Here is a 19688-nt window from a genome sequence, read left to right as displayed (position 1 = left end):
TTCAACATCACCCAGAAATAGAACATCTGATATTCTTTTGTAAAAAACAAAAACAAAAAACACACACACAAAAAAATCTCTTATTTTTTGCATTTATTAAACTTACAGTACTGGTATTTTTTTTTTATCCAGCAATGATCCAGTATAGGCAGCATTTGGGCAGTATACACGTGAAATCTGAAAAAATGTCAAGGTGCTTTCTGTATTAAGGCCTTAAAAAATGTCAGCAACCTTAGTATTGCTCAAATGTAGTTTTTGAGTCTTTAACCTGTGTGCAATTGTGTGTTTGTGTGTATTGCGTGTAGCGCATTATTATTATAGCGCATTATTTTCGAATCTCATTCTTCGTTTTTTTTTTCTGTTCCTCTCAGCTGATACTGCCTCAATATGCTTGGTCTCCAATAGCAGAGCCGGCAAGCTGGACGCCCCATAATAATTTTGCCTACAAAATATAATTTATATGCATGCAAAACATTTTTTTTCTGTGCTGATAATGTCCCATTGCACGCTCAGCACGTAGACACAAATATGCCATAGACTTTGAGATCTCTTATTTTCCCTTTTCCCTTTGTAACAAGGACCACAATGGAAATAAACTGAACGTTGTATAGTTTTTATTCTCAACATGGTAATTGTACGTCAGGACTGGGTAACCACAGTCTTGTATTTACTTTTATTACTGTCAAACAAATGTATATCTATCACCGATCCCAGTAAAAGTTATTAAAACATCACCAGAGGTTGAGTGCAGAGGTAATGACAGTGGTAATGTAGTAATACATTAAAAAAACTACAACACCTACAGTAGACCTACGACCACCTGAAAAAGGAAAGAAATATTCTACATAATATTCTTTTTTTCATGTGATGGCCAGATATTTTATGATGATCTATCTGTGCTTGTGCATTTATTGCATTCAAAAAGCAGACGTGGTTCAGGGCGGCCTCTAGCTCACCCAGTAAGAGCGTTCGCCCCATGTTCTGTGAGTTCTTATGTGAGTCCTGCAGCGGCCCGGGATCGAATGCAATCCGCGGCCCTTTGCTGCGTGTCATCCCCCATCTCTCTGCCCCTTTCATGTCTATCTACTGTCACTATAATAAAGGGAAAATCCCCAAAAAATAATCTTAAAAAAAAAAAAAAAAAGCAGAAGAGAAGATGGATCTCTGTAAGATCTTCATGTGGACTAAATGACTCATAAAGAATACAGTTTAATTTGTCTTTTCTTAGAATATTCTTCTCTGGGTTATATGTACATGTATATGTATGTATGTATGTGTGTATATATATATATATATATATATATATATATATATACATATATATATATATATATGTATATACTTAAGAAAAACAATGGAAAAGTGTCATTTGTATATTTACTTGTTAATTTGCTGAAATACTGAAAGAATGTTTGCCATGATACTGCCTTTTCCAAATAAAATATAAATAATAAAAAAAAAAGTAAAAAAAAAAAATAAGTAGCAAACATACAGTATTATGTTGATGTAGTTAAAAAAAAAAAACAAGTCCACGCTTCTGCTAATGAATCAAGTGTGTAATCACTGAAACAGGCTTATTGAAAATGCAGCCCTGAAAATGGTCCCGACACCGTTTAGTATCTTGTCTGCAACACACAACGATCAGAGATAGATTTAAAAGTGGTTTAGGTTTTATCTAACATAAACTTCACTGGTATTCTAATGTTGACTGTGCATTTGGGTATTCACATTAAAACTAATGTTACCCTGTTTTACAGAAATCAGGCTGAAGGTAAAATAGAGGGATGTGAAATAAGTGATACCGGCACAGTCACTTGTGACTCGGTTTCCCACAGCTTAGCAGTTTTCATGCGTAGAAATCAGGAAAGTAGAAGTCTTTGGTCAACATGGAGACGATGCACGGGATCTGCTTCTTGCCATTAAATCCTGGCAAGTTGGAGGAGGACTCAAAGTGGAGCGCCACCTTGCGGTTGACGCGGGTCATGATCTGCATCAGCTCCAGCTCTCCGCGGAAACGCGTCAACATCTCGCACAGCGCCTGCATGAACCAGGAGCCGTTGGTCGTGTTCCTCCATGCGTAGTAGCCTGCAGGACGAGTCACGTTACAAGTGTTCTTACCATTTCATTATGGATCATAAACATACCAGGGCTGCACAATATATCAGGTTTTTTTTTTTAAATCGGTATCTCAATAAACACGTCGTGAAAGGCTGCGACGTATCGCAAAAGACACTCAGAGATTTTTTAAGTTAGTTGAAAGAGAGAATCAGTAGAAAATTGCACTTTAAAATGTAACCCACTTTTTAAGTTTTCTTTTAGCACAGCGGTGTAGATACCAGCATTACTTACGTCAGAACAATATCCGTTTTATTTTCTCTGCTGTCCATTTTTCTTTTTTTCAAACATAAAGACAACAGGAACTCCATACAGTTTGGGATAGCTAAGTTGTACAGTGCAGAGTGTTAACCTAAAACAAGTTGGTAAGGCCGGGGACGTCGTTCTCTTTTTAATGGTGCTTTTTATGTTAAATTCAATTTTTAATTTGTCCAATAAAATAATGTTGGAAATTATTATTATTTTTGTTTTTTAAATTCAATAAGCAATTTGTTGCATTTTAGCAGAATACTTAAAGCAGAAAGGCAGAACTGAGTACACGTTTTTATCGCAAATAATGTCGTCGTCACAATATTCAACAACATTATCGCATATTACATTTTTTCCTCATATCGTGCAGCCCTAAAAACATACTGAATACCAGGGCTTTAAAGAAATGAGACAGTTATCCGTGTGTCATTTAATGAATATTCCCAGGACAAAAAGTCTTTTCTACCACTTCCGTTGTTCAGTGTGTTACCTGGAGCGGTGGAATAGGCATACAGGAAGTCTGCCTCCACAGGAATCCTCTCTGATGTTTGAGCATCGACGCTGTCGGCCTCAATAAAGGATCCGTCATTTAGGTCCACCCCATGGCACGCCTCAAAAGGAAATCCAGGTACATTAAATATAACATACTGTACATTACGCACATTAAAGCTGGGATAGGCAGTTTTTTGTGGCATCAGCTGGCAAAAAGTCCATACTGATCTTTCAGCATGTTGTAATTAAAGTGGACTGACAGATAACTAGACTAATGCATCTCCTCTTGGCTCTGTTTCCAGTCTTTAGAAAACTAGTCCCTGACTGGGGACTTTGGCCAATCACAGACCATTTCAGAGCGAGGGCGTTCCTATTGGTTGTTCTACAAACGCAGGTGCACGTACGCATCCCTTCAGGTAGTCAAAGCCTGATTTAATGATAGAAGATTCTGCAGAAAAAGTTGCTATTCTAGCATTGGCAACAACTGAATATACTGCAAAGCAAATCCAAAAAAAGAAGTAAGACAGTAAAAAAAAGGTCTAAAAGAGAGTCTGACAATAAATGCAACATATGTCAAACGTTCCAGAGATGGAGAGAAAATGTTTAAAAAATAGTTTAGCCTTTTGCTAACCTTAGCCAAAGGTTCACCGCTGTGGCTAAAGCTCACAGCTAAGGTTCCTAGAAGGCTAAACTATTAGCAGCATTTTCTCTCCATCTCTGTAATGCTTCGCCAATGTTGACACGTTTTATTCATAAACATAAACTTGACTCTTGCCACTAAATCCCGGCAGGATGGAGGAGGACTCAAAGTGGAGCACCACCAGGTCATGATCTGCATCAGCTCCAGCTCTCTGCGGAAACGTGTCAACATCTCGCACAGCACCTGCATGAACCAGGTCTGCATGTACCAGGCCTGCATGAACCAGGAGCCATTGGTCGTGTTCCTCCATGAGTAGTAGCCTGCAGGACGAGTCACGTTACGAGTGTTCTTACCATTTCATTATGGATCATAAACATACTAGGGCTGCCCAATATATCAGGGTTTTTTTATCGGTTATCGCAATAAACACATTGTGAAAGGCTGCGACATATCGCAAAAGACAGATTTTTTGAGTTAGTTGAAAGAGAGTATCAGTAGAAAACTGCACTATAAAATGTAACCCACTTTTTTTTCTTTTTCTAAGTTTTCTTTTTCTTTTAGCACAGCAGTGTAGATACCAGCATTACTTACGTCAGAACAATATCCGTTTCATTTTCTCTGCTGTCCATTTTTCTTTTTTTCAAACATAAAAGACAACAGGAACTCCATACAGTTTGGGAGAGCTAAGTTGTACAGTGCAGAGTGTTAAAACAAGTTGGTAAGGCCGGGGATGTCATTCTCTTTTTAATGGTGCTTTTTATGTTCACTTCCATTTTTAATTTGTCCAATAAAATAATGTTGGAAATTATTATTATTTTAGTTTTTTTAAATTCAACAAGCAATTTATTGCATTTCAGCAGAATACTGAAAGCAGAAAGGCAGAACTGAGTACACTTTTTTATCGCAAATAATGTCGTTATCGCAATAATAAACAACATTATCGCATATTACTAGAGGTGTAAAGATTATCGATTAATCGATTAGTTGTCAACTATTAAATTAATCGCCAACTATTTTGATAATCGATTAATCGGTTTGGAAAAAAAAACGTACGAAAGTACGATTTCTCTGATTCCAGCTTCTTAAATGTGAGTATTTTCTAGTTTCGTCTCTCCTCTGTGACAGCTAACTGAATATCTTTGAGTTGTGGACAAAACAAGACATTTGAGGACGTCATATTGGGCTTTGGGAAACACTGATTCACATTTTTCACCATGTTTCGACATTTTATAGATCAAACAACTAATCGATTAATCGAGAAAATAATCGACGGATTAATCAACGATGAAAATGATCGTTAGATGCAACCCTACATATTACATATTTTCCTTATATCGTGCAGCCCTAAAAACATACTGAATAGCAGGGCTTTGAAGAAATTAGTAATTCCCAGGACAAAAAGTCTTTTTGTGCCACTTCCGTTGTTCAGTGTGTTACCTGGAGCGGTGGAATAGGTATACAGGAAGTCTGCCTCCACAGGAATCCTCTCTGATGTTTGAGCATCAACACTGTCGGCATCAATAAAGGATCCGTTATCCAGCTCCACTCCACGGCACGCCTCAAACGGAAATCCAGGTACATTAAATATAACATACATTATGCACATTAAAGCTGGGATAGGCAGTTTTTTCTGGTATCATCGGGCAAAAAGTCCATACTGATCTTTCAGCATGTGGTAATTAAAGTGGACTGACAGATAACTAGACTTCTGCATCTCCTCTTGGCTCTGTTTCCAGCCTTTAGAAAACTAGTCCCTGACTGGGGACTTTGGCCAATCACAGATCATTTCAGAGCTAGGGCGTTCCTATTGGCTGTTCTACAAACGCAGGTGCACGTACACATCCCTTCAAGTAGTCAAAGCCTGATTCAATGATTTTGATTCTGTAGAAAATGCTATTCCAGCATTGACAACAACTGAGTACACTGCAAAGCAACCCAAAAAAAAAGAAGTAAGACTTTTAAAAAAAGGTCTAAAAGAGAGTCTGACAATAAATGGAACATATGTGAAACATTCCAGAGATGGAGAAAAAATGTTTAAAAAATAGTTTAGCCTTTTGCTAAGCCTTAGGCTGTAGTTAAAGCTCACAGCTGAGGTTCCCAGGAGGCTAAACTATTAGCAGCATTTTCTCTTCATCTCTGTAACGCTTCGCCAATGTTGACACGTTTTATTCATAAACATGAACTTGAATCACAGTATGTCATCTCAAATGACTTTACACACCCACAAAGCCTTCAAAGAAAATGGTCATTCTCATAGAAGAGAGCTGCAGGAGGAGAGCTATATTTTCACATTTTTTGCCGTTTGTTTTTCCTTTTCAGGAAAACTGCCACCCACGGCTTTAACTGTGATGGTATTTGATGGTTATACTGAGACAATGAGGGCATGTGGTTTAAAAAGCTACAATAACAACCAGCGGTGATTGTTGTGCAATACCAATTTTATCTAAATCACATCTCTGAATTTAGACTTTTGCCTTTACATGTACATAACATGTTCAACTTCTTATATTCGAAGCCTGGCATCAAATAGTAAGAAAAACATAACATATTACTGTTGAGCAGTGGCAGCTGCTGGTCTTTCAAAGAGGGGAAGCTCATTTTCGGCCTACATCATAAGAATTTTCCATTTATTTATACGTAAATTCTGCCCTATGTTCCTTTTCAAGAAAATGCTCTGTGACCCTATTGTACCAACTAGGCTCTATGGTGTTTTTTGCCCCCAACAGCTCCTTCCAGGCAGTGCTGCGACCGCTGCCTTCAAGGCACCTATCCTAACCTTAACCCTAAACCTAACCATAACCAGTGCCTAATCCTAGTGCCTTCCAGGCAGCGCTGCCTGGAAGGAGCCATTGGGGGCAAAAAAACACTGATAAACTACAAACGCTCGATGGTGTTTTTTGCCCCCAACGGCTCCTTCCAGACAGCGCTGCGACCGCTGCCTTCAAGGCACCTAACCCTAACCTTAACCCTAACCCTAACCCTAACCATTGCGTCTTTTCCAGTGACTTGACCAGTGTCTCTCAATGTCCAGCAGGGCTAGGCTGCTTAAACGGCCTTGGCCCATTGTGTTACAGGTGTGGGACTTGAGCCACTTTAAACAGGAGAAGCGGAGATATTTAACCAACCTGTATGAAGAAGAGCTTGGGTTTCCCCACCAGACTCTTACAGCGATCTCCTTTAAAGTATTCTGCCAGCTTCTCCAACTTTTCAAAGCCGTCGGTGCCATATATCACGCCCTCGTCTCCGTGACTTAGCAACACACATGCAAATGATGCACTCTTACTGTGGTCCTCCTTGGATGCTAGTGACACACACACACAGGGATAGATAGAAAATAAGACAAGAGTTACATCATTAGTCCAGATACTCTCTCATTTGAATTATTATCATCTTGAGGACAGTGCAGATATTGCAGATATTTAAGCATCTTGCAGTTATAGTTCTCAGACTGCAAAACATACAGGTCTGGCATGGATGGCTACTCAACAGTTCCCAAAGACATTTGTAGAGTTACGGTAATAAGTGCATTTGGGAATTAAAGAGTAGCCACACTCAGATGCTGCCATCTAGTGGTTGCTGCATGCTCCTGTGGTAATGCAGTCTATATAAACAGCTGTTGAACAGCTATTTTGTATCTGTTTCTGTATTTATTGTTTATTTCATATTAATGTAGGTTTGTCTGTTTATGTATGCACCAACTACCATGGTAAATTCCTTGTAAGTGTAACTCACTTTGGCAATAAATCTGATTCTGAATCTGAAATGCAGCAATTGTCAACATTGGCTGTTCCAATCAGTTGACAAATTGATTGTACATGGCAGTGTGAGAATATGGGAAGCATTCTTTTTCTTTAAACTTTAAAGTGCTCATATAATGCTTTTGCAATTTTAAGGCCTACATTTAGGCAACATCTACATATTTATTTAATTTATCACAGCCAATGAATGCAGAAAGTTAAAATATAGCTAGCATATATAATAAATATAATGAAATAATTTAGTTTAGGCTATGCCTTAGTGCCTAGACCTACCAACAAATACTTATTGTTAGAAGAAAACAAAACACCCCACGTTTCTTTAGACCTATAGACCACTACTGACCTCAATCACACCGGCTCCCTCAGAATCAACTGCTCTGCCAATCTCCTGCTTCTTTTTCTCTCTGCTAAAATCTAGCTAGCTAACTCTCTACCTTGCTCGTCCACATACCGTTACCGTGCACGTGGGCGCTCGTTGAGCCTCTAATACTGCCATTTCGACCAGCTGACAGTTGTAAAATAGAATTAAAATAGACACACTACACACCAACACACACAGATTAGTGATACAGAGTGCACTGTAAAAATAAATCTAATTATTAGTGTTGTTCTTATTATAATTTGGGGGGCTTAGGAATATTTTAGGGTAGCTTCAGCACCCCTAAAATAGGCCTAACGACATCCCTGTTATATATCTTTTTTGTGCACATTATAGATTTACAAAGTGAAAAAGCCCAAAGTCCACCCCAAAGGGACTTACCATCTTCCAGAGAAAACTGTCATGGTTTTGGTATTTTGTTCCGTGTTTTGTCTTATTGTGGTAGTCTTGTTTTTCTGTTTTGCTCGGTTTCCTGTTTCATTTTGACAGTCTGGTTTTCTGTCTTGTCTTGTCTTGTCTTGTTTTACTTTCTGTCTTGTGTTTTCCCGCCTTTTTTGATTGTTCTGCCCAGCACTTAAGTGTTTCACCTGTAGCATCACCTGAGCATAATATGAGCACTTTAAATAAATAAAAAACGGTTGTTTCTGTTACCACTATGCAACAGTTGTTTCATCTCTGCCACGGTCTGATCAGTGTTCACATTGACCTTATAACCCAGCTCAGAGAAGGTCTTAATAGCAGCATCAGCATCTACATCCGTCCCGTTCCGAGCACTCATCCCTGGAGAGAGACACACGCAAACACACAGGTAGAAATGCAGTAGTATTTTTACAAATAAAAATTCTTAAGAGCAATTATTGAAGGGGATGTAGTGATAAGTGGATGTCACCCCAACCACTAGGTGCCTGTAGTGTTGCCATAGCTACCTGATCAGTATATAAGTATGCCAGTAGTGGATTAGAGGAAGTGATTGATGCTGCTGAATGTGTATGCTGACACCGTAAATAAATAAGTAAGTTTATATTCAGCTCAGTCTCGTAAGTAACATTACAGGGGACACAAATAATACATCCACAATTGTTGTAGAGGATATGTGTAGTTGTAGGCTGGCAAGGCTATTTTATTCACTTTAAACATCGGATGAAGTGACTCATTTCTCTAATACAGATGATGCTGAACTGAGAACTGAGCCTCCTAGCGGCGATGTTATGTATAGTTTAGGGTCCTTGCCCCACGAGACAAATCGGCATTGCAAATTGAACGTGTAGCGTTCAATTTTCACTTTCTCACAGCCTACTGCATTGAACGCTCCACCTACGTAAACACCTTCCTGTAATCAACAGCGCTGTCATTACGTCGACCAGCATAGTGCGCATAGTGCAAGCGTAACTCTACGAAGAGTATAGATGTAACAAGAGGCTAAACTCAATAGAACGTTGTGTTGTGTTCAGTCCAAGATGGCGGAGCTGCAGCTCGGTCATGGGTGCGTTTGTTGCAATGGAACATTCTATTGAGCCTCTTGTTACTTCTATACTCTTTGACAAGAGCAGAAACTCCACACAACGTCCGCCTCTTTTTCTCGAGTTTTGCCTCTTGTTACTTCTCTTTGGTAGAGTTTGGTTCGGTGGAAAAAAATTCTAAAGTTCGGCAGAACCCGAACTCCGTCAAAAAGCCCAAAGTTCGGCTGAACCCGAACTCTGGGTTTGGTGCATCCCTAGTGTAAATCACACATTGTAAGTAAAATGGGGGTGACACACATGAGACTTGTTTGTAGTCTGTTTACAGAAATTTACAGAACATTTGTGCAAGTGACTGTGAAATTAAAGAAGTGTGTGTGTGTGTGTGTGTGTGTGTGTGTGTGAGACACTTGTTAAATGGGTGTAGTTACCTGTGCTACTGTGGAAGTTCTTATTGTTGATAATCAGACAGGTTCCGATGCAGGGATAGTCCATGTTGTAGCGGTAAGGGTCAGAGCCTGCTGTTTTACTGCTACGGGGGACAAAGTGCAATTACTCAGCAGTCTTACTACATCTGAGCATCTGACCTGACAATTTATACACACACACACACACACACACACACACACACACACTTTGAAACATGGGGAACTTGTTTAGCACCGTCACACTCGAACAATTTTTAACACGCTGACAGCTCAGTGGTATCTAAACTTCCTTAACCACAGTCTGTGCCGTGCGATTGCACCATACGTGGAAGTCCTAGCGATTTTTGGAATCTCCCATTATACAGGGTGATGTATCAAAGCAGTGGTATTATAAATGTTCCAAAGACTAAAATAGAGAGGCAGAATCACAGTCTCACATCTATCGCATCTACTGGAGTAGGCCATTTAGCTTCTACTTCAATGAAATAAGTTATGCCAAAAGGGTTTATAGCCTACACTGTGGCAAACTGAGTCCGAGCCCGAGCCTGATTTAAACCCGACACTTTTTTAATACGTGGGCCGTTATAACTGACGTTCTCAACTACAATTCAGAGTTGTTTGAACTACAGAAATCTGTTTAGAATACTGCAACAAGGACGAAGCCTGTAAACTGCGCTGTTTGTTTATTCAGAATGGAACGGATCGCAAATGGATCAGAATGAAGAAACGAAAAAAAGAAACAATGATGAACAACATATTGTTGTCACTGCCCACGACTTGTTTAAACTGCTTCCATACCTCCGACTTTCCTCCACACTTGCTCAAAGGTAATTCTCCTGTTTTTCTTTACATCTTCAAGCTCCATGTTGCATTTAAGATACACAATACAGCACAGCAGGCACGGTGTGATGCGTGCGAGAGGAGGAGACTCCGCGCATGAAGTGCTGCATTTTGTAACTGCAGCCTACATTTTGTACACATTTGTTACTTTTATATAGCTTATATATACATATTTATAATATTTCTGATTATGGCATAGCTTTCTCCCCACCCAATTAGGCTAAATAGGTAATGGATAAAAAAAATTGCTTGATCAAGGGTCCGGCCCGGCCCGAGGATAGTGGCATAAAATAACGGCCCGAGCCCGACACAACTTCGGGTCGGGCTCAGGTCAGGCTCGGGCTCGGGCCGAGAATCTAAACTCTAGTGCTCATGCACTGAGGGAGAACAAAGGGTGCAGCAGAGGCAGAGAGCAGAAAAGAGTTTGTGGAGAGACCGATATTATAAAAAGAACCTACGTTTCCAGGACTTAGGGAAGGTATTTGGTTTGCTCCTAGTAAGCTTTTGAGTTGGATTTACTGTTGCAAAGAAAAATCTCTCATTGCATCACATATGGTGGAGAATGCGGGCAGTAGGGGCGTAGAGACGGAGATATTGAAGACTTGGCAGAACTTTTTTTCAGGACTTCACACAAGGGACTCCCAAGCACAAATGGAGCAACTACTACAGATGCTGGTGGAGGCGCAGAGGGCACAGCAATAAACTAATGTGGCCTTGCTGTAAAGTAAGGCAAATCAACTCAAGGAGCTGGAGCTTCGACAGACCCAGCCGAAACTCAAGGCAGGGGATTTCATTCCGAAGTTGGGAGTGACTGATGATGTGGAAGCTTACCTTCATGCATTCGAGGCAACAGCTAATCGAGAGATGTTGCCAAAGGCGCAGTGGGTAGGGCTCTCTTTCTCTCAGGTGAGGCGCTTAAGGCATTTTAAGATGTAGAGACTAGCATTGGCCAAGACTATGACAATCTAAAGGAGGATATTTTAAGCAGCCATGGCCTTACCAAGTTTAGTTTGGCACAACATTTCCATAATTGGAGTTTCCAAAGGGGGACAACGCCCCGTGCACAAATGCATGAATTGATTCGAGTAACCAAAAGGTGGCTAGAACCGGAGAAGAACAACTCAGCAGTAATTGTGGAAACCCTTGTTATGGACTGTTACCTGAGAGCTCTGCCCTATGAAGCAAAAAGGGTAATCATTCACCAGAAACTGCCATGCAGTTAGTAGAAGCAGTTGAGCAGTATAAGGCAGCCTCCGATATGCTCTGACTCCCCTGTAAAGAACCCTCAGCTTCCATTCTAAGTCGGCCCAGCTGGGTCCACCAACAAGAGACCAAACCCGATAGCGCTCCCTCTAGCTCACAGAGAAGAGGGTTTAATCCACTTGTACAGCAAAGTAGATTCCTGAAACCTGTATCTTGACAGTGCTATCGCTGTGGCAAGTTGGGCCATATCTCGTGGCAGTGTGACAAGTCCGATGAGCCAATGCCCACGGCGGGGTCTACGAGCAACCCTCAAGTGCACTTTGCTGCCCTCCTTGGGGAGAAGGGAGACCACAGACCGACCTGCCCGGTAACAGTCAACCGGTGTGATGTGGAAGCCTTGCTTGATTCGGGAAGTGCTCAGACCCTTGTCTAGGAGGCTGTGTTGGAGGCATCACACCTTGCTCAAGGTGAACCGATTCCCGTCGTTTGTGTCCATGGAGACACCAGTGAGTACCCAACCTCCATGGTGAGGCTAAAGACTATTAAGGGTTCATTCGATGTTGAAGTGGGAGTATTCAAGACACTTCCAGTCCCTGTCCTGATCGGTCGAGATTGTCCAGCCTTCTCCATGTTGTGGAGGGAAGCCCAAAAGAGGCTCAACCGGGAACCCCGAAAACGTAAGTCTCAGATAAGGCAAATGAGTAAAGTCTGGGTTAACCTCGCCAAGGCATGTTCTTCCCCATCTGCTGTAGCTCAAGTTTTAGCAGTGGACGCTAGCGGTGGTGATTCAGAACCCGGGGATACTACCGACACAGAACCGCAACCCGGGCCCAGTGAAGATGAGGCTGTGGACATTGGAGTGACACCACCACTTAAAGGTCAGTTTGGAACAGCTCAAATGCAAGATCCCACCCTGAGTAATGTCCTCAAAAATGTTCAAGTCTTAGAGGGAGCTTTGGTGGGAACCAGGTTAACTCCTTCCTACCCTCACTTTACTGTTAAGAATGGTCTGTTGTATCAGGTAAAAAATAATGACAAAGTGATCGAGCAACTCCTTGTTCCCAAATTTCATCGATCCACAGTTCTGTAATTAGCCCACACTCACTTACTCGGGGCTCACTTGGGGGTGGAGAAAACCAAGGAAAGAATATTGCAGAGGTTCTTTTGGCTAGGAGTTCATAAGGAGGTAGAGAATTATTGTCGCAGTTACCCAGAGTGCCAGGTCACAGATCCAAAACCAATGTACAGGCATCCGCTCATTCCCTTGCCCATTCTAGAAACCCATTTTGAGAGGGTGGGACTGGATATTGTGGGTCCCCTCCCCAAGAGTGCTAGGGGCCATCAGTACATCCTCGTTCTTGTGGGCTACGCTACCAGGTATCCAGAAGCCATCCCCTTAAAGGTCCCATGATATGGTGCTCTTAAGATGCTTTTATATAGACCTTAGTGGTCCCCTAATACTGTATCTGAAGTCTCTTTCCCAAAATTCAGCCTTGGTGCAGAATTACAGCCACTAGAGCCAGTCCCACAATGAGCCTTCCTTAGTATGTGCCATTTCTGTGTCTGTAGCTATTGAGGAGGAGAGAGGGGGGGGCAAGGTGGAGGGTGGGGGTGTGGCCTTGACCAACTGCCACTTTGCTCGTTTGAAAGCCATAATGTCTCTCTCTCTCATGGGTGGGCCAAATTCTCGGAGCGGACAAAGCAGAGAAAGAGGATGTAACCTTGCTCCTTATGACCTCATAAGGAGCAAGATTTCAGATCGGCCCATCTGAGCTTTCATTTTCTCAAAGGCAGAGCAGGATACACAGGGCTCGGTTTACACCTATCGCCATTTCTAGCCACTGGGGGACCATAAGCAGGCTGGGGGAACTCACATTAATGTTAAAAAACCTCATAAAGTGAAATTTCCATGCCATGGGACCTAATCAATGCTAAACAAATTGCTAAAGAATTATTCATTTTCAGCAGTAGAGTAGGGCTGCTAAAAGAAATTCTTACTGATCAAGGGAGTCCCTTTATGTCCAGAGTTACTCAGCAGTTGTGTGCTCTGCTGCAAGTGAAACAGATTCGAACCTCAGTGTACCATCCACAGATCGATGGATTAGTGGAGAGGTTGAATCAAACCCTCAAAGCCATGCTGAGAAGGGCCATAGGGGAGATGGAAGAAACTGGGACCAGCTTCTCCCCTACCTCCTGTTTGCAGTAAGAGAAGTGCCACAGTCCTCCACTGGTTTCTTACCCTTTGACTTACTGTATTCCTACAAACCAAGGGGACTGCTAGACATTACCAAAGAGACCTGGGAGGAGCAACCCTGTCCCCATAGAACCATGATTGAACATGTGGGGGCAATGCGTGAATGAATGAACACCATACTTCCAATTGTGAAGAGCACATGAAGAAAGCACAACAAGATCAAAGTGCAGCCTATAACCGAGCAGCCCAACCTAGGGAATTCAAACCAGGAGACAGAGTTTTAGTGCTGGTACCCACAGTAGAATGCAAATTCTTGGCAATTTGGCAGGGACCATTTGAGGTCACTGAAAGACTGGGGGAAGTCAATTACAGAGTGCGACAACCTGGAAAACGGAAAGGTGAGCAAATATACCATGTTAAATGGCATGATAGAGAGGCACTGTTCACTGGCTGTTCCCCTAGGAAGACAAGTGAAGTTGCCTGGGATACAGTGTAGTTTGGTCCTGACTTTTCCCCTCATCAACTACAGCATGCAGGGGAGCTGGTGGACAGCAATCAGGATGTTTTTTCGTCCCTCCCAGGCTGCACGCACCTAGTGGAACATGAAATCCGCACACAACCTGAAAAAGTGGTGAACCAAAGACCTTGAAGGTAATTGAAGAGTCCAAAAGTGCTTGGTCAAGCCCTATTCCTGGCAGACAAATCTGACAACATGATACGTTTCTGTAATGACTTTAGAAAGGTAAATGCTGTGTCTGAGTTTGATGCCTACCCCATGCCTCGGGTTGACAAGCTCATTGAGAATCTTGGCAATGCCCGATTCATAACCACTCTGGATCTTACAAAAGGCTATTGGCAGGTTCCTGTGGCAGCAGAAGCAAAGGAAAAGACAGCCTTCGCCACTCCAGGAGGCCATTTGGCAGTACAGGAGGATGCCGTTTGGGTTACTTGCCACATTCCAACGTTTAACGGATCAGGTATTGAAATCTCATAAAGAATATGCATCTGCTATTTAGATGATGTGGTGATCCAGAGTCCAGACTGGGAAAGCCACTTACCTCGGCTACATAAGGTCCTGGATTCCCTCCGACAAGCAGGCTTGACGGCAAACCCCAAGAAATGCAAGCAGGCGTACAGTGAGACAAACTACCTTGGGTATAGAGCTCAACAGTCCCGCCCCTCCTCTGAGAGACCTTGGGTTCCGGAAGTAAATTTCCCATTCATTTCTCCCATTGACATCTGGAAAAATCTGTATATAGTAGTATAGAGTTTTAGACCATGCCTTAGGCTAACCAGACGGTACATGACTCATAAGCATACAACCAGTGGTTAAATTGGCTTTTGTAGGGAGTGGGAGCCCTGAATGGTGAATGATCATCATTCAAAATTGCGCCGTAAAATGACTTAATGTGTTTTTACACCAAAAGGGCTCTTTTTCCAGTATTAATGTATAAGGTAGGGTTGATTAGTTATTCAAACAAAGAGAAATACTTTACAATTTACTTACTTATTATTATTTTTTACCTTTAGGCTAATGTTAGCAGGCAGGCAACAGATTTCACCCTCGGAAAATGTATGAAATTGAACATGTTTGAAAATATTGGTTGGCAAATATGTAAACATCTTTTTATGTTTTCTTTTTAGTTTAAGAAAATTATGTTGATTTAACCCTTGTGTTGTCTTCCCGTCAACCTTGAAAAAAACACTTTTTTTTAAAACTTTTTGGACGCCTGTTTTTCAGTTTGTTTTTGCTTTTTCCAACGTTTTAAATTGTTACATTTTTCTTCTACACATTTTCAGCGCTTATATCTACGTCCCATATTTTCTGATATAAAATAAAAATTTAAAAACGGGTCAATTTGACCTGAAGTCAACACTTGTGTTGTCTTCCCGTCAACCTTGAAAAAAACACCTTTTTTTGACGCCTTTTTTTCACCGTTTGTTTTGCTTTTTCCAACGTTTTAAATTTTTTAATTTTCTTCTACATATTTTCAGTGCTTATTTCTACGTCCCAATTTTTCTGATATAAAACAAAAATTAAAAACGGGTCAATGTGACCAGAAGTAAACACAAGTTAAGAGAATCAGGGCCAATTTCTATATCACCATGTTTAAAGGCTCCGAAGTGTTTTCCCCCGTTCAATATCTCCGTTGACGTTTCATTAAACTTCTGATATAAAGAGTTTTAAGTCTGGAACCGAGGCAGCCAGCTACGAGATGAATTGTGACCATAAAACATTTGATTCGGCCCAAAAAAAAAAAAAGTCAAAGGTTCAAGACTGTGAACAGAAGACTTCAGTGGTAACTGCTCGATCGCTCTAGCCGTTATTCAGTCTCATATGCCATGTATTTGCCAAGAGATGAAAAATAATTCAAGTGGAATAACAATATTTGGTGCCAGGGGCGTTTTCTGTTTTCACTGGCCTACCGGTTAAATAAAGGTTAAATAAAATAAAAGAAAAAAGAACCTAAATCGGATCTGCTGGAATGATCGATAGTTAGGTTTAGGCATGGGGAGTGGGGATTGGTTAGGGTAAGAATACCAGGGTAAGCCAATCAGAGGCAGAATAAGGCGGGCCACTAGGCACGTCCTTTGACGTCAACACGTCTAGCGGATCCGATCTAGCATCTACCGTAGGCAACACGCCCCCTGACCTCGGAATCCCAAACTCGGACAACCTGCAGGTCCAGAAGTACTACGTTTTCTCCAGATTACATGTGTGTAAAACACTGAAAAAAGAGTGACATGAGACTGTCCCAACAGCCCCCCCCCCTCAAATGTTTAAATAAAGGAATTAATGTAAGTATTATTGTTATTTTATTTTTATTTTTTTTACACACTTCTTCAATAGACCGAGCATACAGGATTAGGTACATCTATAATATATGGGTAGTCAGATGTAGTCATCAGTGTACAGTAATTATTACCTTTTCTTTGAAAACAATTTCAAGGCGTCCACTGTGTCCCCATCACTCTGCGTCACATCCATGTTCCTACAGGCATGGATGCATACAAGGCAGTGATCAGAAAATATAGGACCTCCATTTGGTGAAAGTGGAAACAACTACCAAGATAAAAAAAATAACTTGTTTCTCGATTGGCATCTATCTTTCTCTTCCAGTTCCTGGTATTCAGTATCTTGCACTCTGTCAAAGTATGTGCAGGGCTCATCCAATTACTATCAATGCCATTTCAAACAAATCATATGATCAATTCATATCAGCAAAAGCCACTTGAGGACGATTGAATGGGTTCATACGTACGATTTGTTAACTTAGTTTTTATACTATATTATGGAGCTGCAAAGATTAATCAAACTATCAAATTAATCACCAACTATTTTGATAACCGATTTGATCAGTTTGAGTAATTTTTATTAAAAAAAGTAAAAACTTATTTGATTCCAGCTCCGTAAATGTGAACATTTTCTAGTTTCTTCAATAATCAGCAGCCCTACTATATTCATTTGATTTGTTCAAGTACTGCTGAAGGCTGGAATGAAACTCTTTATCTTTCTAGCAAATAACAATGACAACTAAGGCAACCATACTGGATTGATGTTTAGGAGTTTAGAAAAACTTATAAGACATATAGGCCACAGTAATTGTTGTTAACAATACTGTATATTGACATGGTTCCCTTAGATTTGTTTGTTTTTTTGTCACAGAAAATAACATTTTCTAACTGGTATTTTGGCACAGATCTGGTGTTCAACAGGTTTCCTCCCAAACAAGCATTTTTTTCTTTGGTAGATAGTAATTCCAATGAACATGTTTGACAGTGAGGCAGCTGAAATTCAATTTCATTTAACCTCCATTGAGGGAGGCAGCAGGAATTTCGGAGAGCCCGGGAGATAGCTGAGAAATGTAAACTTTGTAAAATTTGTTCCTTTGCAATTTGGGTGATCTAACCCTTTAGATGTAGGCCTACTGTATGATTTACGTTAAAATATTATTTCTAAAAATAAAAACATAGGTCCACTCACTCTTTTTCTTACTGGATAGCAGAAACTCATTGAGAGTAACGTTAGGGGATTTTTGTTGTTTGTTTGTTTGTTTGTATGTTTAGGTTATACAGGATGCTACATTATAGAGCCGTTTTAATCAGACTTTAAACTCGAAACCAGTGAACACATCAGAGCAAAGCCCTGATGGTTGGTTCAAACTGACCACAACGAGGAAGTTGTTGACATTGTGGTTAGTCTAGTTTATTGTGGTTATGTTAAAACCATGGGTGGAGAGGCAAGCTATACCTATAAGCTATACCTATATTTAATTAATATACATTTAGGAATACACCATGTAGAGATGCACCGATTGACCGGTTGGTGACCAGATAACGGACATATTTCTGATATTACCTCTCCAACATGGGTGTGACAATAGATTATCCATACAAGGACCACGTCTGTGAACTGGTCAGATTTAGTCTGTGAACTAGGTCAATAAGAAAGACGTCTGTGAACTTGTCAGATATTTCTGTGAATGTATCAAGAGACAGACTGTGAACTGTCCCGGATTTAGCAAGGTTTACCGAGATTTTAACTAAGCTCTATAGCGACGGCTACATTGTAGTGAAAGTAGAACTACTGCAATCTTGTAATGGGTAACGAAAACACCAAGTAACTGGAGCCAAAAGGACCTGTGGTGGGAGAAATGTTTGTTTTTTTTACCTGCTCTTTAATGTTTTAATTCATTTTTTTTAATCGTTTTCTATCTGCTCTTTAATGATTTATGTAAAGCACTTTGAATTGCCCCGTTGCTGAAATGTGCTATACAAATAAAGCTGCCTTGCCTTGCCTTGCCTTACCTTATCAACGAAGGCAGAGAAAAACTACAGCAGCTACTACTTTTTACACACACTACGAGCTAGGGATCCGTCATGTCGTCCTGTGGGAAGTCTGTGTGGTGCAAGTCAACAGTGTTAATAAGCAGAAATATTATTAATACAATTAAATTACCTGTTCAGTTCGGACGGCCTGTAGCCTCACAGTCCTGCTGTCAGAACAACAACCGCAGCTGAAGTTGGACAAGGTATTTGTCCTTTTTTATGTAGAAAAAGAAAACCGTGGTAGTCGTTTATTTCTGTTTCTGTGCCCAGACCGAAAGCAAAACAACGGCTGGCTCTGGAAGTGGGGGCTCGAGCTGGAAATCCCCCTCCTCTCTCGCGCGTTAGTTTCAGAATTGCGGATCTAACGTTAGGTTAACGAGAGAGACAGAGACAGAGAGACAGAGACAGAGACAGAGACAGAGAGAGAGAGAGACAGAGACAGAGACAGAGACAGAGACAGAGACAGAGAGAGAGAGAGAGAGAGAGAGAGAGAGAGAGAGAGAGAGACACACACACACACACACACACACACACACACACACACACACACACACACACACACACACAGCCGAGGTGTGTGCGTTATTTCACGCAGCACATGTAACTGACTGGAAACGATACCGAGGATTATTTACTGCCGCTGGTGCAGATGAACTAACGCTACACTCATTACTGTAAGTAGCCTAGGTTGGTTGTCAGTTGAGGTCATGGGTTGGTATGGAATTTATTTTATTTTTTTCCCAGTGGCAGCAAGGGATAGATAGGATTTTTTTTTCTTCCTTTATTCACGTCATTCACGTGCATATTAAGTAGCCACATGTATCTGTTTTGGTCTATGCTCCAGACCAGGGGCCTGTTTCACAAAAGCAGAATATATAGATCCAGGATAACTGATAAAGCGAGGCTTGACCTAGTAGTCTAATCTGTGCATCCTGGCTTGGTGCGTTTCACGAAGTCCAAGCCAGGCTGAGGAGGAGCGACTAGGTTGAGCCAGGCTGAAGTAATTCAGATAGATGCGCGTCCATGGCTTTCCTCAAATTTACTGATGCCAAAATGGAGAATACGCATTGTACATACTTTATACAGAGTGAGCAGCAGCTTCT

At 41.1% G+C, this 19688-nt stretch overlaps 2 protein-coding genes and 2 long non-coding RNA genes across 5 annotated transcripts in view; 2 read left to right on the top strand and 2 right to left on the bottom strand.

The window, feature by feature from the left end:
* LOC116036564 (caspase-3-like) overlaps positions 1-18645 on the bottom strand; it is a 34498-nt gene extending 15853 nt beyond the window's left edge. The window contains exons 1-8 of one of the 2 annotated variants that reach the window (XM_031280131.2): positions 18612-18645; positions 16683-16748; positions 9522-9622; positions 8285-8413; positions 6622-6797; positions 4934-5054; positions 3740-3816; positions 1787-2038 (exon numbers count right to left, since the gene is read on the bottom strand). In XM_031280131.2, the coding sequence (XP_031135991.1) occupies positions 1847-2038; positions 3740-3816; positions 4934-5054; positions 6622-6797; positions 8285-8413; positions 9522-9622; positions 16683-16744 (858 nt within the window). In that variant the 5' untranslated portion in view covers positions 16745-16748; positions 18612-18645 and the 3' untranslated portion in view covers positions 1787-1846. Of the gene's footprint in view, positions 1-1786; positions 2086-2854; positions 2976-3739; positions 3817-4933; positions 5055-6621; positions 6798-8284; positions 8414-9521; positions 9623-16682; positions 16749-18611 lie in introns of those variants that run through there. The other variant, XM_036006011.1, reaches the window with a different exon arrangement.
* LOC116036559 (interferon regulatory factor 2) overlaps positions 1-18861 on the bottom strand; it is a 51474-nt gene extending 32613 nt beyond the window's left edge. The window contains exon 1 of the mRNA XM_031280121.2: positions 18716-18861. The gene's annotated coding sequence lies outside the window, so the exon portion shown is untranslated. The remainder of the gene's footprint in view (positions 1-18715) is intronic.
* The window catches only part of LOC116036565, a 36412-nt gene continuing 16914 nt past the window's right edge, over positions 191-19688 (top strand). The window contains exon 1 of the long non-coding RNA XR_004101643.2: positions 191-282. This is a non-coding gene — a long non-coding RNA (uncharacterized LOC116036565). The remainder of the gene's footprint in view (positions 283-19688) is intronic.
* LOC118496013 lies at positions 847-1679 on the top strand. Its single transcript, XR_004898478.1, has 2 exons — positions 847-933; positions 1484-1679. It is a non-coding gene; the product is annotated as an uncharacterized LOC118496013 (long non-coding RNA).

The sequence above is a fragment of the Sander lucioperca genome, chromosome 1 (genome assembly GCF_008315115.2).
Source record: "Sander lucioperca isolate FBNREF2018 chromosome 1, SLUC_FBN_1.2, whole genome shotgun sequence".
NCBI classification, from domain to species: domain Eukaryota; kingdom Metazoa; phylum Chordata; class Actinopteri; order Perciformes; family Percidae; genus Sander; species Sander lucioperca.
The sequence above is the reverse complement of the archived record's forward strand: the minus strand, read 5'-3'. Positions and strand labels throughout refer to the sequence as shown.